This window comes from Borostomias antarcticus (assembly GCF_949987555.1).
Source record: "Borostomias antarcticus genome assembly, chromosome: 21".
NCBI classification, from domain to species: Eukaryota; Metazoa; Chordata; class Actinopteri; order Stomiiformes; family Stomiidae; genus Borostomias; species Borostomias antarcticus.
Genome location: NC_140254.1, coordinates 12,441,600 through 12,469,403, shown reverse-complemented (window position 1 = coordinate 12,469,403; position 27,804 = coordinate 12,441,600). Strand labels below are relative to the sequence as shown.

The window sequence follows — 27,804 nt, the reverse complement described above, 5'->3', positions numbered from 1 at the left end:
TTTTTGTGTTTTCCCAGATTCCATTGGAGGAGGCTGCCCAGAGTGCTGCTGGACCAGAGACCAGAGGAGAGAGAGAGAGGGGGAGGAAACGAGGGAGAGTCAAGAGGCGGAGCTGGATCCTGATTGGAGGTCTCCCCCTTGGGAAGCCCCTCCCCACTGCGGAAGTGCCAGTGAGTATTCTCGCCACAGATTATTTACCGTTACCACGGCTTCCCAGGTGGGTGGCTATATGGTAGCAGGTGGATATATGGTAGCATTGTTACATTCGCATTACTTTATATTGCAGTCATTTAGCACTCTTTTATCCGAAGCAACTTACTGTGTGTGTGTGTGTGTGTGTGTGTGTGTGTGTGTGTGTGTGTGTGTGTGTGTGTGTGTGTGCACGCGCGTGTGTGGGTGTGTGTGTGTGTGTGTGTGTTAGGGGTTTGGAGCGTATCACTGTTTTGATATAACTTTCGAGCTGTAGAGTAGGCTCCGCCCCCATGTAGGAGCTATAGAGTAGGCTCTGCCCCCACGTATGAGCTATAGAGTAGGCTCCGCCCCCCACGTACGTGCTACAGAGTATGCTCCGCCCCCATGTACGAGCTATAGAGTAGGCTCCGCCCCCATGTACGAGCTAAAGAGTAGGCTCTGCCCCCATGTACTGTACGAGCTATAGAGTAGACTCTGCCCCCATGTACTGTACAAGGTATAAAGTAGGCTCCGCCCCCACATACAAGCTATAGAGTAGACTCCGTCCCCACATAGAAGCTGTAGAGTAGGCTCCACCCCCACGTATGAGCTATAGAGTAGGCTCCACCCCCACGTATAAGCTATAGAGTAGGCTCCGCCCCCACATACTATATGCACTATATTAGAGTAGGCTCCGCCCCAGCATATCTGCTATAGAGTAGGCTACAAGACTTTTCAATATGGCTGAATCTTCCCCTCTTATGTAATTAGTGGATTAGTAACAGCTGTGGTATCTGATTTCCTAGATTGGCTCAAGCAACTTTAATCATATCGGAATGTCTACCTCGTGTCTGCAGCAATCAACATGCCAGTAGATCTGGTAACAGCTTAGCCTGGTCTGAACATCAGTAGATCTGGTAACAGCTTAGCCTGGTATGAACATCTGTAGATCTGGTAACAGCTTAGCCTGGTATGAACATCTGTGGATCTGGTAACAGCTTAGCCTGGTATGAACATCTGTAGATCTGGTAACAGCTTAGCCTGGTATGAACATCTGTAGATCTGGTAACAGCTTAGCCTGTTGTGAATATCAGTAGATCTGGTAACAACTTAGCCTGGTGTGAATATCAGTAGATCTGGTAACAGTTTAGCCTGGTGTGAATATCAGTTGATCTGGTAACAGTTTAGCCTGGTATGAACATCTGTAGATCTGGTAACAGCTTAGCCTGGTCTGAACATCTGTAATAGTGCGCAACTGTCGATCTTTTCACTGCAACTCTGCATCCAAATTTAGGGAATTATTACTTTTAAATTTTGCAGTTAAATTGCCGTTCACATGCACGCTGAACTGCAAAGGGCGATCCACACATATCAACTACGTTCTGTTACATGACTACATGCACGTGTGTGTGTGTGAAAGTAGTATTGATTATTCTAGTGTGTGTGTGTGTGTGGGTGGGTGTGATAGTAGTACTGATTATTGTAGTGTGAGAGAGAGAGATGTAGTAGTACTGATTATTCGTGTGTGTGTGTGTGTGTGATAGTAGCACTTATTATTCTAGTGTGTGTGTGTGTGTGTGTGTGTGTGTGTGAGATAGTAGTACGGATTATTCTAGTGTGTGTGTGTGTGTGTGTGTGTGTGTGTGTGATAGTAGTACTGATTATTCTAGTGTGTGTGTGGTCTGTGAGGGAGTATGAGTCATCAGGAGCCACCATGGCGACAGAGGCGTAGCTCTCTGATTGGATGAAAGATCCACGGCTGGATGTTACCATGTTACTAGGACCATCAAGTCCACCCTGGGCTGTAGGAGCTTAGTGCTCCTCTGGCAGTGGTGGATCTCACCGCTGTGTCCTTCCTTCATCTGGTTCAGGTTCATCGGGGGGCGCATATCAAAAAATAATTTGGACGAAAATGGGCAAGAGTCTGATACGCTGTTAACATCTGGTACAGAAACGTTGGCACTCCAGAACAGTGGGGGGCACTGCAGGAAGAACAGCTCACTGACAGGGTAGGGTTAAGGTTAGGTTAGGTTAGGTTAGGTTAGGGTTAAGGTTAGGTTAGGTTAGGGTTAGGGTTATGGATAGGGCCTTTTGGTCTTTCACGATGGTCACCATGTCAGATTAGGCGATCACAACTAAATTATTGCCGTGTCGTGGCCAGGACACGAATAACCGCGACAAATCATCGTATGCTGTCTTTCACGACCATGCGCATCTTTGCGCAAGTTCAGGTAGTCTGGTCAAGAAATTGTCAGTCATGGAAGAAGCACTGTAATCAAGCTTTATTTATACTCGAAATTATGGTGACAGGTGCCAAATAATTCCGACACCCCTTCACTATCTTTGAGTAATCTTTTTGACTGTCGAAACCATGATGTGTAGGCTACCACAACTAGGCTATATCTGCCTCATTAAAACTACAGTTGATACAGTTGAAGTATTACGTTTTTGCCTGGGATTCATCCCTTTTTATCTACTGACTCAGTAACCTACCTTCCAGTGACTTAAAGATGCAGGCTAACCACAATTAATGTGAGGAGGAATAAATAATAGACTTTATATGAATGTAGGCCTGTTACTTGTAAACTATTATGTACAGTAGGTACTTATTCCAAGTGTTCTCGTAGATTATTATCGTGGATATTATAGCAGTAGCTAGCCATAGGTTCGCATTGCGATGTGGTCATCTTAAAACCTAAAATAGCCTCGCTTTTGTGACAAGTTGCTGTGGTAGTAGAAATTGTAAACACTAGTGGTAGAAATTATAAACACTAATTTTGTCTGAAGTGCACCAATCAAACTAAAGGCGAAGGGGGTAGGATTCTGCCAGGGAGTCGGAATTCGGTGCAAGCTGTGTTGCTCAGAGTCAAAGAAGAAAAGTAAAATAAAGGAAAAACGATTGTGGACCCGTTCCTGGGTGTCACAAAGAGAACAGTGTGGGCTGTCTATCCTTCAAGTAGAACTTGAGGTAACGGATGTGTTAACATGTAAAGAACACTGTCATCCTATTGGTCACAGTCAAGGTACGTCATAGGCATGGTCGCAGGAGATGTCAGACTACGCAGGAAAATAAAAAAATCTAACATGCTAGACTTTTCTTCGGGGTGTCCCAGACGCCAAATCACTGATCTTCACTTATGTCACACTACAAGGCTTTCCGTCATTCCTGATGTTCAAATTCGTGGCCGACGCTGGATACTTTGCGACAAAAAATCATCCCAAAATCAGCCTGAATTAAGAATAAGTCTGCACATGCCCTTAGGTGGAGCACGGTGCAGGGTTAGGAGCTGGAGAGTCGTGAATAGACAGTGTTTATTTGACTGTAGTTTATTTGGGAGTGAGAGAAGGAGACATGAACAGTGACAGAGAGAGAGAAATAGAGAGAGAGACAGGGAGAGAGAGAGGGAAAAGGAGAAAGAAGTATAGATTGAGAAAGAGTTTGTTTATTGTTGAGGGGTGGAGGTGGAGTGTGTTTATTTGTGTTGGCGGGGGCTGGGGTGTTAATGACGTCACGGCGACCGTCTTTGACAGCATCTCCTACTCCAGTGCGCTAGTTCTCCCTGACCTCCTCCATCAGACCCGCTCAGCCAATCAGCCGTGGGCCCAGTCAGCCAACCAGCCAATCCGGAGGAAAGGGAGATATTAAACGTTTTTAGGTTAGTGATGTTGCTATAGGGTAAGTTTGGGTTAGTTTAGTGATCATGTTGCTACAGGGTTAGGTTAGGGTTAGTTTAGTGATCATGTTGCTACAGGGTTAGGTTAGGGTTAGTTTAGTGATCATGTTGCTACAGGGTTAGGTTAGGGTTAGTTTAGTGATCATGTTGATACAGGGTGAGATTAGGGTTAGTTTAGTGATCCTGTTGCTACAGGGTTAGTTTAGTGATCATGTTGATACAGGGTCAGGTTAGGGTTAGTTTAGTGATCATGTTGCTACAGGGTTAGGTTAGGGTTAGTTTAGTGATCATGTTGCTACAGGGTTAGGTTAGGGTTAGTTTAGTGATCATGTTGCTACAGGGTTAGGTTAGGGTTAGTTTAGTGATCATGTTGCTACAGGGTTAGGTTAGGGTTAGTTTAGTGATCATGTTGCTACAGGGTTGGGTTAGTCTAGTGATCATGTTGCTACAGGGTTAGGTTAGGGTTAGTTTAGTGATCATGTTGCTACAGGACTGACATGTCTGCAGGTGTGGCCAGGTGACCCTGATTGGCCTAGTTCTATAATGATTTTGATTGGTGCTTAAGAAGTGTGTACCTCAGCTGACCTAGGAATGAACCATGGTCTTCAGGCCTGGTAGACAGCTGATTAGTTAAATTATGCTGTAGGCTACGTGACTGGATGTGAAGCTATTGGACATGAGGCTATATGACGATATGAATATAGAGAACCTTGTGATCTCTGAGACGGGACCTTATCTTATGATCCGGTAATGTAGGCTAAGCGTCGTCGGAGTTAGTATTCTTCTCCATCCCGCTGACCGGGAAAGCCAGCGCTGTGTGGGAGAAGGCCCAGGACTTTTCCAGAGAACCTGTCGGCCTCTCTCTCTCTCTCTCTCTCTCTCTCTCGTATTTGATTGCGGCCATCTTGGAGTTCTTGGAGTTTTCGGAATGTATGCTGTCGTAGAACAGGCCAAGCTGGGCCAAACCACCCCTCATTATCCCTCCCTCCTCCCCTCATCTCTGTCTCTCCCTCTCATCCTCTCTCTCTCTCCCTCCCCTCCTCTCTCCCCCCCCCCCTCATCTCTCTCTCTCTTTCTCTCTCCCTCTCTTCCTCTGTCTCTCCCTCCCCTCCTCTCTCTCTCCCTCCCTTCCTCTCTCTCTCCCTCTCTCCCTCCTCTCTCCCTCCCCTCCTCTCTCTCTCTCCCCCTACCCTCCTCTCTCTCTCTCTCCCTCCCCTCCTCTCTCCCTTCCTCCCCCTGTCTGACTACAGCTCAGCTCTCGCCTGCCCCGCCTGCAACCACAAGACTCTCCCTCTCTGTCAGACCCCACTCTCTAGCAGCTCTCTCAACACACACACACACACACATACACACACACTCACACACACACTCTCACACACACTCACACATACACACACCCACACTCACACACACATTCACACACACACACATCTCTCCTGCTCATTACCTTTCATTCCTCACCCCTCTTTCTCATTGCATAATCAATCATATAATCTATAATGGTAAATAATCAATAATAGGCTAATGCTTTGGTACTGTCCATTTTTATTACGACTCAGTGTTAGTTGGTATGCCTTAGTCTTGTGGGCGTGCATGTGTGTGTGTGTGAGAGAGAGAGGGATGGACGAGGGTTGGGGTTAGAGTGTGTGTGTGTGTGAGGGGTGGACAAGGGTTGGCATTAAAGTGTGTGTGTGTGTTGGGGTTAGTAGAAGAGGAGAGAACCAGCGTGAGACTAGAAAATTCTGGCCTCTTCCAGATTGGAGCTTAAACAAGCAGCACAGGATGTGCAGCCAAACTATTTCCTTGCTTGGCTGACTGCGTTTGTGAAATAAACGACTGTAATGTGTGTGTGTATGTGTGCGTGTGTGAGAGAGAGAGAGAGAGAAAGTTTTTCAGAAACAAGATGGAGTTCTCTTTCTCTCTTTATATATCACTCTCTCTCACACTTCTCTCTCTCCCTCCCTCTCTTTATATATCACTCTCACAGACACACCTCTCTCTATTTATATATATATATATACACACATCACTCACACTTCTCTCTCCCTATATATATCACTCACTCACACTTCTCTCTCTCTCTCCCAGTCTCCCCCTCCCTCCCTCTCTCAGTTGTCTGAGAACAGCAGTCGTCTGTGGGTGTCATGTGTTCCTGCTCTGCTTCATACACTGGGGGAATCACACACACACACAGACTAACACACACATGGATGCCCGCACGCATGCACACAAACAAACAGCCAAATAAATATACAAAGGATAAGAAGTGTTTTTGTGTGTGTGTCTGCGTGCGTGCGTGTGTGTGTATGGAAGTGTGTGGTTCTGTGTGTGTGTGTTGTGGGAACCAGGTGAGGCCAGGTGGGACGCACACACACACATCAGAGGACACGGGGTTACTGCTCTCCCGCACAGACGGGCATTTATTGAGGGCCAAAAACTGAAAAAAGAAAAGAGGGGTTCTGGGTCCAAATAATCAAAAACCCGCACTTCGCAGGGACACACAGAAAAAACCCCACGGTTAGTATAATCAAAACCAGCAAAAAGGTCACCAGTCGGAACTGCCGACCCAGGAGGTAGTACCTCAGTTTGTCCAGTGCCCACTTGATGGCCAGCGCCTCCTTCTCCACCGTGGAGTAGGCCTTCTCATGGGGCAGTTACCACCGGCTCACATAGGTGACTGGGTGCTTCTCGCCTCCCCGCTCCTGGGAGAGGACTACCCCCAGGTCCACCTTGGAGGCATCTGTGTAGACAGTAAACAGAAGATCAAAGGCAGGGATGATCAACAAGGGTTCCTTACACAGTGCCTGCGAGGCAAAGGGCTCCTCCACGGCAGGGGTCCAGATCACCTTGTCGGGTAGGCGCTTCTGTGTCAGGTCATGCAGGGGCCCTACCAGCGTGGCAAAGCGGGTAATGAAGCGCAGGTACCCCACCAGCTCCAGGAATGACCTCACCAGATTTTTGGTGTGGGGGGGTTGGCCAAGTGGCGATGGCCTCAACTTTCTGGTCTTGGGGCCTGATGCAGCCCTGGCCAATCTTGTCCCCCAAGTAGGAGGCTTCCACCAGGATAAGCCTACACTTTCGGGGGTTGGCCGTGAGTCCGGGTTTCCTCAGGGCCCCGAGTACTGCCCTCAGGTGCAGCAGGTGGGCCTCCCAGGTGGGGCTGTGGACAACTATATCATCCAGGTACGCCACTGCATACTCCCTGTGGGGCCGAAGGACCTGGTCCATCATCTGCTGGAAGGTTGCTGGTGCCCCATGGATCCCGAAGGGTAGCATGGTGTAGTAGTACAGACCGTCCGAAGGCCATCTTCTCATTGGCCTGGGGGGTCAGTGGCACCTGCCAGTAGCCCTTGGTCAGGTCGAGGGGGGAGATGAAGCGGGCTGGCCCAAGCTGCTCAATGAGCTCAATCCTCTCTGGGCATGGGGTAGGAGTCAAACAGGGAGAAGTTGTTCAGCTCCCTGAAGTCGTTGCAGAACCTGAGAGACCAGTCAAGCCTAGGAACCAGGACGATGCGGCTGGACCAGGGGCTGTGGGATTCCTCTATGACCCCCAGGTCCAACATGGTTTTCAGCTCCTGGCGGATAGCCTCCCTGCGGGCCTCCAGGATGTAACACAGCCGAAGGCGAACCTGCTGCCCTGGAGGGGTTTGGATATTGTGGCTCACCACGGTTGTCCTCCCTGGGAGCTCAGAGAACACATCCATGTGCTGCTGGATAAGCTCCTTGAGGGCCTGGCATTGGGCTGGCCCCAGCTGCTCGCCTGTGGGCACCTCAGGGCAGGGCGGTGGGCTCCCGAGGGCGGGGAGCTCCCGAGGGGTCAGCTCCTTGGCTCCCTGCCATGCTTCCAGCAGGTTCACGTGGTAGACCTGGGTGGGCTTTTGCCGGCCTGGCTGGGGGACTCGGTAGTTCACCTCCCCCAGCCGGGGCGACCACTTACATACGGTTCTTGCCAGCGTGCCAGGAATTTGCACTCCACCATGGGTACCAGGACCAGGACCTTCTCTCCTACTTGGAAGGTGCGCAGTTGGGCACCGTGGTTGTAGGTCTGGGCCTGGGCTTGCTGGGCCAGCTACATGTGCTCACGCACCAGGGGCCACACTTGCCACATCCGTTGTTGTATGGTCTCCACGTGCTCGACAACAGTGCGATGGGGCAATGGCTGGCTCTTCCAGGTCTCCTTGGCCACATCCAACAGGCCCCGGGAGAGACGTAGACCAGTTTCACTCTTCCTTGTCCCACACCCCTCTGGCATGGGCGGGGAGGTCTCTGACAGCCCCTGGCCTGCTCCTCACCTCTCTTCAACCGGGCGAAAATGGGGCAGTCCCAGCCGATGAGCAGCAGCACCGGGAGCTGGGGCACCAGCCCCTCCCATGTTTGGAAGGTGCCTTGAGGAGTGCGCACTTCGATGTGGGACGTGGTGTAAGTCCAGACTTCCCTATGGACACAGGTCACCTCTATGTCGGGCCCTGGACATCCGTTGGCCGACGCAGCGTAGGTGTTGATGTGTGCGATCTGTACGGCCAGGCGTGGGGCAGTTGGGGCTTAATGGGCCCCGCAGGCAGCGAGGAGGCACCAGCCTGGGGCACATTCCTCTCCTCCGCTGGCCGAGCGCATGTGGACATCTTGGGTGGGACACTGCCCGGCAAGATGTCCTGGCTCCCCGCATGTGAAGTATCTTCAGTGGTCTGGTGGGTCAGGGTTCCGGCGCTAGTTCAGCTGGGTAGGGGACAGGGCTCAGGCCAGTTGGGGTTTGGCGGTGCTGGGTGACCCACCCGTCGTGCGAAGCTGGCGGCGGCCATCATCTGCTTTGTCACCTAGTGGTTTTCCAGCATGTGGATGAGGTCGTCGAGGGAGTCTGGGTGGTTCTGCGCCGCCAGCCTCTTTGCTGCCGGGGGAAGGGCCTGGATGCAGCGGTCCATGACGATGTGGTCCAGGGCGGTAGGCCCTCCCCAGTCATCAGCCACTGGCAGGTCAGCCGCACTTGCTAGGTGACTTGGCTGTGGACTGGAGCCCGCGGATCACCCAGGAGTGGTAGTGCAAAAAAAACACTGCTGTTAGTATAATCAAAACCATCAAAAAAGTTTGGAGCCAGCACTCTGTCTAATCAGCCTACTCACGTCGGCCCTACGCTCCCTGAATGAGGTCTAGAGTGTCCTTTTGAGGGTGTTTGGCCCTGATGGGGTGATTTGCCCCAGCTGCTGCTCCTACTGCAGGGCGGCTGATGAGGCAAGTGGGGACAGCTGGTTCTGGTCGTTGCCTTGGAGACGATGAGTCTCCTGTAGATGCCACTCACAACCAGGCCTCGCTGTCCACGGTGCTGAAGTGGCTGTGGCCAGGGTCGCTGTCCGCCACCAAGGTGCTGTGGTGGCCGCCTGGCCTCTCCAAGTGGCCACGCCGGAACCCTGGACTCACCAGGGTTGCCACAGTGTGTGTACTGTATGTGTATGTGTGTGTGTGTGTGTGTGTGTGTGTGTGTGTGTGTGTGTGTGTGTGTATGTAATGTGTTTGTGCGGGCGTCCATATGTGTGTTAGTCTCTGTGTGTTTAGTTCAAGTTTAGATGTATTGTAGTCTCAGGAGCTGGGAGAGGGGCGTTGGTTAAACACCAGGAGGATGAAACACGCTCTGCTCCCTCACATCAAACAGGGCTGGATTAGTCACTGCAGTATGGATGTACGTGTATGTGTGTGTGTGTATAGGTACAGGTGTGTGTGTGTAGCAGCTCACATCCCGTTTAAAACTCTGGTACTAGCCTACAGGGCAATGAAAGGAACATCTCCCTCCTACCTCCAGGCCATGGTCAAACCCTACACCCCCCCACCCGACCACTACGCTCTGTTACCTCGGGGCGACTGATTGTGGTCGATCGTCACGGTCACGGCTCTTCTCTGTCCTGGTGGATCAACACGGTCACGGCTCTTCTCTGTCCTGGCCCCACCGTCACGGCTCTTTCTCTGTCCTGGCCCTACGGTCACGGCTCTTCTCTGTCCTGGCCCCACGGTCAGGGCTCTTCTCTGTCCTGGCCCCACAGTCACGGCTCTTCTCTGTCCTGGCCCCGCAGTGGTGGAACAAACTGCCCACTGACGTCACTCACTAGGACGTCAAGACAGCAGAGGCTCAAAACTCACCTCTTCAAGAAGTACTACCACGATAATCTAGTGCCTTCAACACTAGATTATGCTCTTAGTCGCTTGTTTTAGGAGGAGATGCACTTGTGAGTTCTGGTGAGTAGTAGTACACTGACTATCTACATTAAATGCAATTATCATAAGTCACTTTGGATAAAAGCGTCTGCTAAATGACTAATGTAATGTGTGTCCATGTGTAAGTGTGTGTGTGTGTGTGTTTATAGGTGTGTGTGTGTGTGTGTGTGTGTGTGTGTGTAGGTAGGTGTGTGTGTCTGTGTAGGTAGGTGAGTGTGCGTGTAGGTGTGTGTGTGTAGGTTGCTGTCTGTGTACTGTAGGTGTGTGTATAGGTGAAAGTGTGTGTGTGTATGTGTGTGTGCGTGTGTTGGTTGGTGTGTGTGTGTCTGTGTAGGTAGGTGAGTGTGTCTAGGTGAGTTTGTGTGTGTGTAGGTATGTGTCTGTACTGTAGGTAGGAGAATGTGTTTAGGTGAATTTGTTAGTATGAGTGTGTGTGTGTAGGTGTGTGTGTACAGACCAAATTCTGAACAGAGAGCAGGTAGGAGGATTCTAGTGTCGCCGTCTGAAGGTCTTACAGATTTAATCACTCTTATCTGCCCATTCGGTGGTTTCCATAGCAACACAGCAGTCCCATGGCCATCTGAGGAGCGCGTGCCTCCTCACCAACCTCCCCCAAAACCTCCCCCCTCCCTCCTCACCAACCTCCCCCAAAACCTCCCCCCTCCCTCCTCACCAACCTCCCCCTCCTCCCCCCTCTTTAGTTGCCCTCTCCAGCACTAGAAGCGCTTATGACATGTTGATGAAGGTGATGCTGCTCTAGTGAATATTTTGTGTTATATATTATACAAGTCTTTGTTGTCTTATAACTCGTGTTGCAAAAGCCCCCGGGGTCAGATAAAAGCTTCAATTGTCAAACTTCTTCTCAGCTATAGCCCAGCAGAGGCCTGGTGCTGACTCTGAGCTCTGGTTGGTCCAGTGTTATACCAAGAACCGTGGCATCCCTAGTATGCGCACTGTGCATGTATGTGTGTGTGTGTGTGTGTGTGTGTGTGTGTGTGTGTGTGTGTGTGTGTGTGTGTGTGTGTGTGTGTGTGTGTGGTCACGTGTAGGGCTGGGGCGACGTGGTCAACATCATCGACTACGTAAATACGACTTGCAAAACGTGCATTGACGCGTTTCCAGGAAGTAAGATGCGCCCGGTAACAGTACTGGAAACTGATTTTCTATTTATTTACGCCATATAAACGTTATCTTGCACCTTTTATCTTTCCAGACCCGTTTCTAACTGGCAATGAGATATTCGTCTAGGAAGCACTTTCACTATAAATTATCAGAAGAGACGTCTCTCGTCTCTCCTCCGATCTAATTTGGTGTTGCGCAACACCCGCTCACGCGCGCAGAGACCAGCTGATCTGAGCGGAGAGAATGGAAACACTCAAAGGTTTGGCTGCTCGTTGCAGTCTTTTGCAAGTGACGGCTATAGGGGGAGGCTGCTAGCCTGGTACGACCATCCGTTCTCGCGAGCTCACATTCTGTTTCACTAACGCAGAACGGTCTGGCCTTCGCCTACTCCAGAGCGATTATGCCAAAATCCAGACCATACCGGGCCAATCAGGGACTGCATTTTAACTGCTGTCCCGCCCCACAGTGGAAAGCAGCCCCTGATTGGTTCGTGTCCCTGCCGCTCGCTAAACAAACATGGCGGCTCCCGAAGCAATGAGTGGTAACGTTAACGTTAGAAGAATAAATGCAGCTATAAGTGCAGTTATTGTAGAAATAGACTTAATCACAACACTTAAACAAGAACAAGAGTATGCACTAGTGGAGTTTCTCGGTGGAAAAGACGTTTTTGCGACTGGATTTGGCTGAAGTTTGCTGAAAGCTGATTGGCTGAAGGTGTTTGTCTGTCAAGGCAAGTACCCCCGCCCACATAATCGCTAATCGGTATGGTCATACCAGGCTAGGAGGCTGCACCACTCTCGTGCCGGAAGCCACTCTAGTGCCGGAAGCTGCTGCTATTATTATTATTAATTAATTAATTAATTTAGTTAGTTATTTTTCAACAGGGTAGCATTTACTTTGAACTAGCTACTTTTTGAAACTGTTAGCAATCGTTCGCTAACATGACATGTCATGATAGCTTAATTAGAACTGTTAGACATAGCCTACCACATTCCATGTTGTACTACATAGACTGTACATCAGATTCAATGTACACAGTACACACTGACAGAGCTTTTCAATGTAATGTATGGTCACTATGTTGACTACTTGTCCATAGATAATATGCGGTGTTATTGTTTTGATTATGATCATTCAATGAAATGAGAAAGCAGCCACCCCAAATCTTTTCTTGTGCACGTGTAGTACGCATGCCAGTATGAAAGGTCTATGGTGGGAACTGATGTTCAGGAAGCTGGTAATGTTATGGTGCTGGGAGACCAGCTTGTGTATGTGTTGGTCTATGCTGGTAATATGGTCTTAGGGCCTACTGGTAGACCAACTTGGGTATGCTATAGGCTAGACCTTTTGATTGCATCTGTGGGAAAAAAAACAATTTTCACAATTTCAAACATTTAGAATGCTTTCATTTGTGAAACAGAACATCATAACCATCATCAGTAAGGAATTGTTCTTTGGCGAGGACCAGGACACATCCAGCTCTGGGGATGAGCCAGATGAGGTCTGCCTGGACACATGGCATAAGTTGTGGTCCACCTGTCACCTCCGACATGTCACTTTCCCATGTATGATTTTGTGTGTTGCCTCTCCAGATGTTTTCTGAGATTTTTTTTTTTTTAATGGTAATGTGACCATGCGGGCAATTTGTCTTTTTAACTCCAGATCTCTGTAGCTGTGGATGCACAGAGGACATAGTTTCACTCAAGGTTGTTACATGAGCTTCAGGAGAGCTTTGCACATACATGTAATGTACGGTGGAGGTCATGTCACTCAAGACTGGCACATTGGGCAAGTTAGAGGACTTCTGGGCACTCTCTGATACTTTGGGCAAGTTTGAGGACATCTCAGCACTCTCTGATACATCGGGCAAGTTGGGGAACATCTCAGCACTCTGATAGATCCAATCTTTATTATATTTGTATAGCACATTTAAAAAACACAAGGTTGCCAAAGTGCGGCACACACAGAACACTCTCAGACACTCTAAAAAATTATAAAACACTAAAACACAAAACTGTTAAAAGAAAATACACAGTGACTCAAGACAAAACACGAGGTCGAGACAATACAAGCACAAAGACATGACTCACATGCTGTAGACATGCACAACAAAAAATTGACAATAAAGCACATAGACAAGTAGAGCACGGCTCACACTGAATCAAAAGCCAAAGAAAAGAGGTGGAACTTCTGGCGACACGAACATTTCAAGGGTGGGGGCCATTTTCACATGGGGAGGCAGGTCGTACCATAGTTTAGGGGCTACTACTGAGAAAGCGCGTTCCCCTCTGGTTTTTAGCGTTTTGGGGACAACAAGCCTCAGCTGATCAGTAGACCTCAGAGCCCTGGAAGGGGTGTGCACCTGAAGGAGGGCTGCGATGTACTGAGAAGCCCATCCATTTAATGATTTGAAAACAGAAAGCAAAATCTTGAAATTAATTCTAAAATGTACCGGAGGCCAATGGAGGGAGGCCAGGATAGGTGTAATGTGCTCATCTTTGCGCATTCCTGTTAACAGACGCGCTGCAGAGTTTTGGACTAGCTGTAAACGTGCAAGGAGGGCTTGGTTTACGCCGGCATAGAGGGCGTTACAATAGTCCAATCAGGTTTAAATAAAACCATTAACTACACACTCAAAATCCTTAAAAGATGGAATAGGTTTGAGTTTGGATAACAGCCTCAAGTGATAAAAACAGGACTTGACCACCGAATTTATCTGTTTGTCGAGTTTAAAAGCATTGTCTATTTTGACACCAAGATTTGTGACCAAGGGCTTTACATAATGCTGCAGGGGTCCCAGGTCCATAGAGGGGGCAACATCACCACTTGGTCCAAATAAAATGACCTCTGTTTTACTTTCATTGACATTTAAAAAATGTAAGGCCATCCATGCCTTAATGTCCTTAAGACACTCCAACAAGAGCAACAGTGAGCCATTATTTATTTTAAGGGGCAGATAGATTTGAGAGTCATCATACAGGTGGTAGGAGATGCTATGCTTTCTTAAAATATAACCAAGAGGGAGGAGATATAAATAAAATAAAATGGGTTCCAAAATAGAACCTTGGGGAACTCCACAGGATAGGGGGGCAGAAGAAGACACAGCATCACCAAGTCTAACAGAGAAAGATCTCTGAGACAGATATGACCTGAACCACTCTAATGCAGTACCCTTGATGCTTACACAGAGCTCTAAACCAGAAATAAGGATTGTGTGGTTAATCGTGTCAAATGCGGCCGTGAGATCTAAGAGCATAAGAATTGCTGAATCACCAGAGTCGGTTGTTCTAAGCAGGTCATTGAAAACTCTTAAATAAAATATCGGGCAAGTTGGAGGACATCTCAGCACTCTCTGATAGATCTGGCAAGTTGAAAGACTCTGGGCACATCTTTCCAGGTGGTTCACAAAGTTGCGTTGTCTCACTATCATTTTAGCACAGTACACACAATGGTAGTGTACTGTACTCTTACATTGGAGACCACACCGGTGTATTGTGAAATCTGAAAAAAAAAATATTGAACAAGCAATCACTTCCTTACTTACATTGCTACTTCATGTGATTAGCTTTAGGCTTGAGAGAAAGATAACTACAGATCACAACCTAATTGTAAATGATTTCTAAAATGTGTAAGCAAGATAGTGACATTGAAAAAATGTTGTTACCTTTATGGACAACTGCCATATTGAAGTGAAGCTGCAGATGTGTTTGCAACCTCGATTGTGTTCTTGGTTTGAATATATTAGGAGCACTGAAGGGACACATCGCTCATTCACTCACAACCTCAAAACCTGGCTCTTGAGTAACCAGGTGTGTACTTGTGCCTAGCTTTGTCATGCCTACCTTGTCTGTCTGCATCTGTCTGTCTTAGTCTTTGTTGATCTGTCTCTCTGCATGCTTTTACCGTATTTTTAATTTTATTTTATACATGTTTTATTGTGTCAATGTTGTCCTGTGTTTACATATTAGTTGTGCTACTGTTGTCTATGAGCTCTGTCCTAAGTCTAATGTCTGTAAATGTTGTCTCAAATTTGGATACCTCTGTTTTATGTGTTTAAATGTGCTATATATGTATATGTTTCTTGCTTTCTTGCTTTGCTTGTTTTGCCTTGTTGTGTTTATACTTTACTGTATGTTTTTAATTGTCACTATTGTTTTAATGCCTTGATCCTTCTTAGGTTGCTTTAACATCAGGCCAGGGACAACAGATGAAAATTAGTTCGCTAATCCTGGCAAATTTACAATTGTAAAATTGTTGATTAATGTACAATGTCCCTGAATCTAATAAATCAAATCAATACAGCCAAGCACATACGCCAGGCTGGACCTGGCCTGGTTAAAAGATGATTGAATCAAATATTGAAATATTGATGAGACATTTTTTATATTTATTAGGGGTAAATTAAGTGTTATATTAATTGAGCAATAAAAATCATTGTTAAAATAATCATTAAATTAGTCATTAGATTAATCGACTAATCGAAAAATAATCGCTAGATTAATCGTTAGAAAAATAGTTGTTAGGTGCAGCCCTAGTTACGTGTATCAAAACTACCCATTAAGAGTTTAGCCTAGGCCTGAATCCACATAGCAACAGCCTGCTGTAGGCCTGAATCCACATAGCAACAGCCTGCTGTAGGCCTGAACCTACAGAGCCCGGGTTGTAAATGCGTCAGAGAGAGAGAGGAGAGAGAGAGACGTCCTTCCTGCCTCCCAGCCCAACACTCTGCGTCCTGACGCCCCGGAGCAGCCAAAGTCAACAGCTTCCTGTGTTCCTATGTCAGTCCAGGAGGAGCTCTGCCTTTAAGGCAACGCCTCGCACACAACACTGCAATTACCCTGACTTACCACAGAGCCTGGGGTTGGGGGCGGCAGGGGGGGTGCTTCCAACAGAACCCTGGGTTTGGTAGGGGGGGAGGGGGTGGGGGTGGTACTTACAACAGAGCCTTGGGCTGTGGGGGGGGGGCAAGGGGGTACTTACAAAAGAGCCTTGGGCTGTGGGGGGGGGGTGGGTACTTACAACAGAACCTTGGGCTGTGGGGGGGCAAGGGGGTACTTACAACAGAGCCTTGGGCTGTGGGGGGGGTACTAATGATCACGTCTGCTGTCTCCATGTAGAACTGAACTGATAAGGTATTAAAGGCCTTATGAGATTTAAATTAATTCTAAAGGTGGTCTCTCTGTCTCTCTCAGTGTTGTGGTAGAGGGGCTATTAAAGGTAGTCTCTCATAGTGTTGTGGTAGATGGGCTATTAAAGGTAGTCTCTCTCAGTGTTGTGGTAGAGGGGCTATTAAAGGTAGTCTCTCTGTCTCTCTCAGTGTTGTGGTAGAGGGGCTATTAAAGGTAGTCTCTCTCTGTCTCTCTCAGTGTTGTGGTAGAGGGGCTATTAAAGGTAGTCTCTCTCTCTCAGTGTTGTGGTAGAGGGGCTATTAAAGGTAGTCTCTCTCTGTCTCTCTCAGTGTTGTGGTAGAGGGGCTATTAAAGGTAGTCTCTCATAGTGTTGTGGTAGATGGGCTATTAAAGGTAGTCTCTCTGTCTCTCTCAGTGTTGTGGTAGAGGGGCTATTAAAGGTAGTCTCTGTCTCTCAGTGTTGTGGTAGATGGGCTATTAAAGGCAGTCTCTCTCAGTGTTGTGGTAGATGGGCTATTAAAGGTAGTCTCTCTCTCTCAGTGTTGTGGTAGAGGGGCTATTAAAGGTAGTCTCTGTCTCTCAGTGTTATGGTAGAGGGGCTATTAAAGGTTGTCTCTCAGTGTTGTGGTAGAGGGGCTATTAAAGTTAGGACGATGCATGTAGGTTCTGTGACTAAGCTACACAGATGCGGGACTGTGTGTGTGAGTGTGTGTGTGTGTGTGTGGTTTCTGCTGTGTTAGGACAGGCCTGTGTGGGGGGGTTCTGCTGTGTTAGGACAGGCCTGTGTGTGTGTGTGTGTGTGTGTGTGTGTGTGTGTGTGTGTGTGTGTGTGTTAGGACAGGCCCGTGTGTGTGTGTGTGTATGTGTTAGGACAGGCCTTTGTGTGTGTGTGTGTGTGTGTGTGTTAGGAAAGGCCTGTATGTATGTATGTGTGTGTGTGTGTGTGTGTGTGTGTGTGTGTGTGTGTGTGTGTGTGTGTGTGTGTGTTAGGATAGGCCTGTATGTGTGTGTGTGTGTGTGTGTGTGTGTATGTTAGGACAGGCCTGTATGTGTGTGTGTGTGTGTGTGTGTGTGTGTGTGTTAGGACAGGCCTGTGTGTGTGTGTGTGTGTGTGTGTGTGTTAGGACAGGCCTGTGTGTGTGTGTGTGTGTGTGTTAGGACAGGCCTGTGTGTGTGTGTCTGTGTGTGTGTGTGTGTGTGTGTGTTAGGACAGGCCTGTGTGTGTGTTTGTGTGTGTGTGTGTGTGTGTGTGTGTGTGTGTGTGTGTGTGTGTGTGTGTGTGTGTGTCAGGACAGGCCTGTATGAGTCAGTACGGGCCCCCAGGGTTTGAGGCCGTCTCCTCCCGTTTTACAGGACATTGATCATCCACCATGATTCATGATGCCTGCTCTCCACACACACACACACACACACACACACACACACACACACACACAGGCCTGTCCTAACGCACCCACACACGCACACACACAGACACACAACCGCACACACACACAACCACACACATACACACACACTCACACATACCACACACACACCCACACACACACAGTCACTGCTCTGGAACACTACTGTCCCAGGGAGCAGCCTAGTTGGCCGGCGGACCTTCCGTGCGTCTGACCACTCAAGAGGTGTGACCCGACTCTGACCAGGTGTTGCTGCTGCAGAAGGCGTCTCAGCTGCTGCTCTCCTCCTCCACCAATCAGACGTCACCTGGCGCCTGGGCGGTGAGTCAGGGTGTGTGGACGCCGCTGGCCATTAAACACGCTGTGGAGGGGCACGGCCCGAACCGTCCCTGCGGCAAATAAATTAACTAATGAACTTGGGAGTGCCGCCTATTCTCTTTGTTCATATGATCTACTGCAGTACATTCAGGATGGAGCACGCTGGGCGTCTGAAGACTGCTGTGAGTCGGAAGACTGCTGTGAGTCGAGTGCGTTGCTGCTTATTTTCCAGACAGCGCTGGAGCTGCAGTCAGTCTCAGACCCGGCTGCTGGCTCGGTCCCACTCTGGTCCAGAGTCCGTCGTGTCTCGTCATGTTCGAGCTCGCTAGCTCAGGGGGAGGAGGAGAGGAGAGGTTGCCCTTAGCGTGCTGCGGCTGACGACTAGACCAGAGACAGGAAAGAGTGGAGGAGAGAAGGAGACGAGGCTGGAGCTGGGAGAGTTAGTCTAGACCAGAGCCAGGAAAGAGTGGAGGAGAGGAGAGAAGGAGAGAGACCCGTGGATGACGAGGCTGGAGAGTTAGTCTAGGACAGAGACAGACACTCATCATGCATGTTTTATCAAGCCAAGATTGTTGCCTCTCTCTCCTCTGTCTCCTGTCATCCCCTCCCCCCCTCCCGACTCTGTCTGTCTCCTGTCACCTCCCCCCCCCCGACTCTCTCTCTCTGTCTCCTGTCACCCCCCCCCCCCCCCGACTCTCTCTCTCTGTCTCTTTTTCCTCTCTCATCTTGTCATCCTCCTCTAATCCCCTCCTCCCTCTCCCCCGCTGCGGGGCAGTAGTAAAGACCTCCCCAGAACCGCCACGGACTCATCCGTTACAGATCGTCCCAACAGGACCCCCGGTCAGCTGCCTCCTCCTCTCTCTCTCTACCTCTCTTCCTGTCATCCCTCTCTCCTCCTCCACTCCTCTGTCTCTCTTCCTGTCATCCCTCTCTCCTCCTCCACTCCTCTCTCTCTCCCTCTCTTCCTGTCATCCCTCTCTCCTCCACCACTCCTCTCTCTGTCTTCCCTTCATCCCTCTCTCCTCCTCCACTCCTCTCTCTCTCCCTCTCTCCCTGTTATCCCTCTCTCCTCCTCCACTCCTCTGTCTCTCTCTTCCCCTCATCCCTCTCTCACACACATCCCTCTTCCACTCCTTTCTCTCTCTTCCCCTCATCCCTCTCTCCTCCTCCACTCCGTCGGGGCCCGGCTCAGCTCAGCTCCACCTAACTGTGGTCAGTCCTCCCTTCCTCCCTCTCATCCCTCCCCCCTCCCCCTCCTCCCCTCCACCAGCCCTCTGGCCCCAGCTCCGCTCCGCTCTAGCAAGGCCGGCCTCCTCTCCTAATTAGCACCTGTGAGGGGACGTCGTTAATATGCAGCTGTGGGGCTGCAGAAGGGCAACGTGCGATGTCTTGCCTGTTGCCATAGTGATAGCATTGAAGTGAAGCGCGGCAGTCTTCCGAAAAAAGAAAAAAAAAGTCTTCTTGGTTTTTTAATAAGGGTCCACAGAATCTCGTTAATTTAGGATGGATGGATGCAGGGAGGGAGATAGGAAGGACATGGAAGTCTGTGATATAAAAAAAAAATGGTATTGGAATTATTTTTTAATCCAGTCTGTTTCATTATTCATTTCATGGTCACTGAGGGGCTTGGCAATTAACGCTTCTTTTGGGGGGTGGAGGCAGACAAAGATTCAGTGTGTCCTTGATGAGAGCTGAGATGGAGAATGGCGGTTCAGCTCTGGTGGTCGTCCAGACCATTGTGAGACGCACACCTATTGTGACTTTCTAGGGAAGGCTGCCGATCAGATACAGGCTGGTGGAAATGCCTCCCGCAGAAAACGGTCCTCCAGACATGAACTGTATGTTTGTAACTATTACTGTGCTCACACTGTACCCACTGAATAAAGGAGGAAGTCTGGTGAGATGACAGCGCGTGGACCGGGCGCGCTGTATTCTCTAGATGCGCTGTATTCTCTAGATGCGCTGTGTTCTCTAGACGCGCTGCGTTCTCTAGACGCGCTGTGTACTCTAGACGCGCTGTGTTCTCTAGACGCGCTGTTCTCTAGACATAGTGTTTAGTGTTGTGTAGGTGCTGTGTTCTCTAGACGCACTGTGTTGTGTAGGTGCTGTGTTTAGGTGCTGTGTTGTCTAGGTGCTGTGTTGTCTAGGTGCTGTGTTGTCTATGTGCTGTGTTGTGTAGGTGCTGTGTTGTCTATGTGCTGTGTTGTGTAGGTGCTGTGTTGTCTAGGTGCTGTGTTGTCTAGGTGTTGTAAAGGTTCTGTGTTGTGTAGGTGCTGTGTTGTCTAGGTGCTGTGTTGTCTAAGTGTTGTGTAGGTGCTGTATTGTGTAGGTGCTGTGTTGTGTAGGTGTTGTGTTGTCTAGGTGCTGTGTTGTCTAGGTGCTCTGTTGTGTAGGGGCTGTGTTGTCTAGGTGCTGTGTTGTCTAGGAGCTGTGTTGTCTAGGTGCTTTGTTGTGTAGGTGCTGTGTTGTGAAGGTGCTGTGTTGTCTAGGTTTTGTGTTGTCTAGGTTTTGTGTTGTGTAGGGGCTGTGTTGTCTAGGTGCTTTGTTGTGTAGGTGCTGTGTTGTGAAGGTGCTGTGTTGTCTAGGTGCTTTGTTGTGTAGGTGCTGTGTTGTCTAGGAGCTGTGTTGTCTAGGTGCTGTGTTGTCTAGGAGCTGTGTTGTCTAGGTGCTGTGTTGTGTACTGTAGGTGCTGTGTTGTGTACTGTAGGTGCTGTGTTGTGTACTGTAGGTGCTGTGTTTTCTAGGTGCTGTGGTGTGTAGGTGTTGTGTAGGTGCTGTGTTGTCTAGGTGTTGTGTAGGTGTTGTGTTGTCTAGGTGCTGTGTTGTCTAGGTGTTGTCTAGGTGCTGTGTTGTCTAGGTGCTGTGTGTCTAGCAGAGGTGGGACAAAGTCATTGATTTGTAGCCCGTAGACGCATATTGCTTCTGTGGAAGAACCCAACTCCTCCCTCTGCTTCTTCTTGGCTAAGAGATTTGATGTCTTTTCTTCACTTGGAAAAAGTGAAATATACATTATGAGGCTCGACTGACAATTTAAAAAAAAAGAAAAAAAAAAAAGAAGATGGAATCCTCTAATTACTTTTCTCAGCTCACTCACCTCCCTGGACTGTAACTGATAAGCTTGTTTGTTTAATCTATCATTGTACAATTTAAATGTGTGTGATAAGCATCATATACCTGTGTCCCATTGTACTTTTTCTTTTTGGATGACTCTTGTTTGTTAGTGGGTGGGTTATTATTTATTTTATTTTATTGGATTTTTATTGTCCTCTTTCCTTGTCATTTCCTTTGTTCAGGAAAAAAAACTGGAAAAATGGATTACATGCTTCTGTGATGGCTATTGCAGTTTTATGTCATGTCATGTTTTCCAATAAAAAAACTTAAACAAAAAAAAAAAGTAATTGATTTGCAAGTCCGAAGTAAATCTCAAGTCGTTGTCCTCAAGTCCCAAGTGAAGTGCCAAATCAAGACAGGCAAGTCCCGAGTCAAGTCACAAGTCAACACTGGGAAGTCAAGTCCTAAACTTTCAAGTCTTTAAGAGTCCATTTAAAGAGATGATCCAGGTTATAGTTATAGCCGCTAAGCACATGTAGTCATGTCTACTGTTTACGATAAACATTACAAAAATCAGAAAATTGCATGATTTGAGCAATAAATTGGAATAAACTCGTCCTCAGCTTGTCTCGGTTTCGAAAAGCTGGATACTTCTCAACAATTCTCCTCCCGCTTCTAAATAGCATACTTTTTATTTGGGTTTGTGGGAAAATATCAAGTAATTTGAAGTCAAAAGGCCCAAGTCCAAGGGAAGTCATGAGTCATTTGTGTTAAAGTCCAAGTCGAGTTACAAGTCTTTTAACATCTTGTCAAGTCAAGTCTAAAGTCATCAAATTCATGACTCGAGTCTGACTCGAGTCCACACACTGATGTCTATAGGTGCTGTGTTGTGTAGGTGTTGTGTTGTCTAGGTGCTCTGTTGTGTAGGTGTTGTGTAGGTGCTGTGTTGTCTAGGTGCTGTGGTGTGTAGGTGTTGTGTTGTCTAGGTGCTGTGTTGTCTAGGTGTTGTGTAGGTGCTGTGTTGTGTAGGTGCTGTGTTGTCTAGGTGCTGTGTTGTCTAGGTGCTGTGTTGTCTAGGTGTTGTGTTGTCTAGGTGCTGTGTTGTCTAGGTGTTGTGTAGGTGCTGTGTTGTGTAGGTGTTGTGTTGTCTAGGTGCTGTGTTGTCTAGGTGTTGTGTTGTCTAGGTGCTGTGTTGTCTAGGTGTTGTGTAGGTGCTGTGTTGTCTAGGTGCTGTGTTGTCTAGGTGCTGTGTTGTGTTGTTGTCTGAACCAGACTCCTGTTGTGTGTCGACAGTCGCTGAACATCTCTGCAGCAAGGATGAGCCTCTGGGGCTGTTTAATAGTGACTATGTTCCTTTCATTACAGATACAGTATTAGCCCAGAAATGTCAATTATGCCTTTAAAACAAAAACGTGTGATGTTCTCCTGTGTCACGAGTTGGGCCTTGCACTTACCCGAGGCGCTAGGGTATGTCTACCCCAGGGGGATCAAACCCCTAACTTCTTCCAGTAGATCAGGCAGGAAGGCACCCTTGTGGTCGGAGTCATGTGGTTGTAGAGCGGTGTCACGCCCCCCCTCAGGCTCCGCCACCTCAGGCTCACAGGAGGCGTGCGGCCGCCACCAGCTGCGCTCTGATTGGAGGAGAGATGGCTCCGATGTAAAGAATGATCAAAGAAGGCTTCTGTGAGAGACTCACGCTCACAAGTCTCATGACGCTGATAAATATTTAACATGCTTATTTTCCAACACCGCTTTTAACGTGGATGTGTCATGTTGCCCTGTCCTCCGCCTGGTGTCTCAGTCACAGTGGTGTTTGAAGTTAGCGTGGCCGCAAGCAATTCTTCTGCTTTAGAGTCATCTAAGTTCACTGAGTCTGCTTACATAATATAGTCTAGATTGAGACCTGTATGCTGGCTACTGCTATATGCTACTCTCCCTGACGCAGTGTCTTCACTAATGCAGATTGAATTAGTCTCTCTCCCTCTCTCCCTCCCTCCCCCCCATCACTTGGACTGTCTGGTTCCCTTAGTCAGGCCATGGCCTAGTTTATGCATCTTCTGCTATGTGCTCGCTCTGATCCATGTGGATGTAACACTGCAGACTTGGACTGTGTCTGTCGTAGTGTCTGTCTCAGTGCACTCACTAACCTCTCTGCCTCCCCCTTCTCTCTCTTCCTCTCCTTCCCTCCCACCCTCCCTCTCTCTCTTCCTCCCTCTCCACTCCTCTCTCTGTCTCCCTCTCCACTCCCCTCTCTCTCTCTCTCTCGCTCTCTCTCCGTCCCTACGTGAGGATAGTATGTGTCAGCCTATATAATGTGTATAATGTGTCAGCCTATACTTTAGGTTGTCGCCTCAAACTGTCCTTTGGTATTTTTAAGGACCAGACACTGAAATGTCTTGTTACCTTCAGACACCTACAGCATGTGTTAACGGCATATGAAATAAAGCTGGGGTTATACCAGGGTTTTTCCTGCCTCAGAATGGGTCTTTAGGGGGTGATGTGCAATTTTTTGGGGAAACCTCTGTTTTATGCCGAGTATCATATATAGGCCTGTCGTTCTGACTGAGCTCACTTTTCACAATCGCAGGAAGTCTCCCGACATGTCACAAAATGGATATGAAAAGATATTGATAACTGTCTATTAATGATCTGATTACTAGTGGTCCAAACCATGGACAATGCAAGAAAGAGGGATGGTCTGCACTTGAAACAAGCTATCACACATTTGGAGAGGATTTGAATTGCTATTTTTATTCTCAATTTTTTGCATTTTGGCACTGGTGATTTTCCTTTGGCTCTGGCTAAAATCTCTTTGGGGGGCGCCAAAAAAATCCTCTATGCAGGAAAATCCTGTATACTTTCCGCGTCTGTGAGTATGTGAGGGTTCACTAGGGTCTGTGTGATGTAAAACAAAACCCCTATATGTCTGTGATTTCCGAAGCTGTACGTGTACTGTATAACTGAGGCTTAAAGATGCTTTAAAGCTGCAATATGCAATATTACATCTAAAGTTGAGTTATATTGATTCCTTTAGAGTAATATATAGGAATAGATTAGAAAAGCCTTACTACTAATTAAAGATGTTTTCTTCGTGCTGTTTTCTCCAGGTGAGCGTGGTGTGTGATGAACTCCCATGAAGGCACCCACGGGAGCTGACGTTGCTGGCCAGCCTCGGCAGGAGACGTTGCCGGGAGCGCCCGGAGGAGACCGCCGCACCGCGGAGCCAGGAGAAGACGCCGCCAGAGAGACCAGAAGCCCGGGCAGAACCACCCACCACACACACAGACCCCTAGAACCCAACAAGGTGATTTGAGATCACTATGTTAAATTGTTGACTATTGAACTATGGTCAGGTTGGTCTGTTTCATTGTTTAGGTCTTCGTTTGAAGACTGCACCACACGGTGAGTTGCTAGTGTGATGATGTAGTTCTGGTCCTCAGGTCCCACGTCAGTCGGGCTGATAGCCGCTCCACCACCAGCAGAAGCACCAGCAGCAGGATGTCCAGCCGCAGGAAGTCCTCCACCCCCTGCATGATCCGCCCTAGCCCCTCATTGGAGCAGGACGACCCGGAGGACATGGACCTGACCAATCACAGCACAGTCGAAGACCAGTTGCCAGAATCTCCAGCCAGTCACGAGCAGTCCCCAGATGGGGCCGTGCTGCCCAATCAGGAGCAGACGTTGGAACCAGGCGATATCGAAGACCTGGGGAGTGAGGTCAGGGAGATGGCCGAGGGCACAGCCCAGAGGAGGCAGCCCGGAGGCTACAAGTGCAAATACTGTCCTTTCTCCACCCAGAACCTGGCCCACTTCAAAGAGCACGTGGACGCCAGCCACCCCAACGTCATCCTCAACCCGCTGTACCTGTGTGCCGTCTGCAACTTCAGCACCAAGAAGTTCGACCTGCTGACAGAGCACAATGAGAGGCGGCACCCCGGGGAGACCGACTTCAAGTTCCGGAGGGTGAAGGTCAGCAGCCAGACTGTCCTGGAGCAGACCATCCAAGGCCAGGACAACTGTGTAGACGTCGTCACCGCCAACGAACTGGGCGAAAACGGGAACGGGGTGGTGGTTTTTGGTGCCGGTTTTCCAACAAGCCAACCGGCCACGGCGCCACCGCCGCCGGCTGGTGGACATTCCGCGGTCGACGATCTTCAGCCCTTCCTGTACCCTGGCAGCGAGCAGCTGGAGAACCTCGTCCCCAAAGAGCAGATCACGGCAGTGAACATCAATGGCACGGTCATCATCCCCGAGCCCGCCCTCGTCCAGGGCCTGGCCCACGTCACACCGCTGCTACAGCGCCCGCCCAACTTCAGCTCCGTGCCAAAAATTGCCGTTCCCCTGAACTCCACCAAATACAACCCGTCCCTGGACAGCAACCCCACCCTGATCACCTCCTTCAACAAGTTTCCCTACCCAACCCACGCGGAGCTGTCCTGGCTGACGGCCGCCTCCAAGCACCCCGAGGACCAGATCAAGGTGTGGTTCACCACGCAGAGGCTGAAACAGGGCATCACCTGGTCCCCTGAGGAGGTGGAGGAGGCCAGGAAGAAGATGTTCAACGGCTCTATTCCTCCGGTCCACCAGACCTTCACCGTCCAGCACTCGGGCCTCCTCCCCCAGCCTTCCAAAGCCATCCAGCCCCTGGTCAAGACCACCACCTTACAGTCCAGCCAGGCCCTGGCAAGCCTGGCCAGCTGGCCCACCTTACCCCGTCCTGCCGTCTCAGTGTCGTCAGTGACCAATCATGTCCAAGCTCTCAAACGACCTTTGACCTGTCCCGCGCCGGTCCCGGAGGCGAAGCGCCTCACCGAGGACCCAAGAGAGAAGCTACTCATGGCCCCGCCCCCTGCCCCACCTTCCAAAGAGAGGTTGCCTATGGCTCCGCCCCCTGTGCCCCTTGAGAGCAAGAGATCCGTCGCACTTCCTTTCATCGGCGCAGAGATGAAGAGGTCGCCCTTGATGTTGTCGTCACCGTCTCTGGTGCCGTCTAAAGGCCGACAACATCCCATAATGTGTCCCCTCATAAGCCCCAAGAACAAACACCAGCTGCCCCCCTCCCCAGTGTTCCTAGACATGAAGAGGCCTTTCCCAGCTCCCATCATCGCCCCTCCCTTCAAGAACTACACCATGTCCCCGGCTTCCATCGCTTCCAAAGAGAAACATCCCATCACACACTCTCTGTTGGCTCCTGATGTGAAGCTACCAAACTCACCTCCTCTCCTCGCTCCTCAGACTAGGAGGCCGACTATAATCCAGTCAGTCCGGGCACCTCTCAAAGTCCCGTCCCAGTTCTCGCCTGATGGCAGGAGGACGAACGAGCAGCAGGCGGCTGACCTCAAGGCCTCCCAGGGCTTCAGCAGAGGACGTCTGTCTGAGGACAAAGTTCTCACCCCTCTGGGAGACGCCAACGGCGTGACCCGGGGAGAAGGGAGGGGGCCCCGCGATCATGCCCTTCACAACAACATCAACAATGGCGGCGTCCAGTCAGACCGCGTGCCCGGCCCCAAACCCGAACCCCAGAAAGCGGTTCCGACCCAGTTCCCTCTGCTGGAAAGGATGAAGGGTAAGACGTCGGAGCAGCTGAAGATCCTGGAGGAGAACTTCCAGAAGAACAGCTTTCCCACCCCCGCCGAGGCAGACGGCCTGGCGGCACAGAGCCGGCTCTCCCGGGACGAGATCGACAGCTGGTTCATGGATCGCCGGGCGCTGCGCGACAACCTGGAGCAGGCCCTGCTCAACTCCATGGGGTCTGGTCGGCTCGCTGGCCTGGAGAAGCAGCAGCAGCACCGCCACCACCAGCAGCAGCAGCATGGGCCCCTGAACGGGGTGCACAAACATGGCGGACATCTTAGGAGCTCCCCCATACCCATTATCGCCCCAACTGCCACCGCCCCCACTTCCTGTTCAGTGTCTGTAGACAGCCAATCACTGGGGCTCCTCAAGGAGGTATTTGCCCAGACGCGGTGGCCCTCCCCCGAGCAGTACACTCAGCTGGAGGCCCAGACGGGCCTGGGTCGCACTAACATTGTGCGCTGGTTCAAGGACAACCGCTCAGCCCTGAAGACCGGCACCCTGGAGTGGATGGAGACCTTCCACCAGATAAACGGTGGTACCACACGGCAGAACGGTCAAGAGGCAGCAGCACCGCCAGCAGCCGGTTCAGAGAACACCTTCAGCATCACCCGGGAGGTCAAGACCCTGCCGAGGGTGGAGGACATCGGGAGGCTGCCGGAGAATGCTGGCCTGGGGGCCCAGCAGGACGTCCAGGACTGGCTGACCAGCAAGCTGAGGCAGGGCTCTGGCCCGGACCTGAGGAACCAAGGACACAACGGGGGGGTGGGGGACAGGGAGGGTATCGGGGGGGTGAGCCTGGGGGGCTGGGTGGACATGGAGGAGACCCAGGAGATAAAGACACGCATGAGGAGGCCTCAGGAGCTGCTGAGCTCAGACAAGGACAAGGTGTCAGACGACGTCCCCGGGAGAGTCACTGGATAAAGGTGAGGTTGATGATGGTGGTGGTAATGATGATTATGGTGATGATGATTGTGGTGGTGTTGGTGGTGGTGATGATGGTGGTGGCGGTGGTGATGATAATGATGGTGGTGGTGGTGATGATGGTGATGGTAATGATGATGGTGGTGGTGATGATGATGATGGTGATGATAATGATGGTGGTGGTGATGATAATGGTGGTGGTAGTGATGGTGGTGGTGATGATGATAATGGTGA

General features: G+C 49.7%; 1 protein-coding gene across 1 annotated transcript; it reads left to right on the top strand.

The window, feature by feature from the left end:
* Nucleotides 1–35: 35 nt before the first annotated feature.
* LOC311322823 (zinc fingers and homeoboxes protein 2-like) lies at nucleotides 36–27,570 on the top strand (the record flags this gene model as incomplete). The annotated part of the gene is made up of 3 exons (XM_084454941.1): nucleotides 36–170; nucleotides 24,180–24,376; nucleotides 24,513–27,570. Exon 3 carries the CDS (start codon nucleotides 24,571–24,573, stop codon nucleotides 27,568–27,570), a length of 3,000 nt encoding a protein of 999 aa, XP_084311067.1. The 5' UTR covers nucleotides 36–170; nucleotides 24,180–24,376; nucleotides 24,513–24,570.
* Nucleotides 27,571–27,804: the final 234 nt, after the last annotated feature.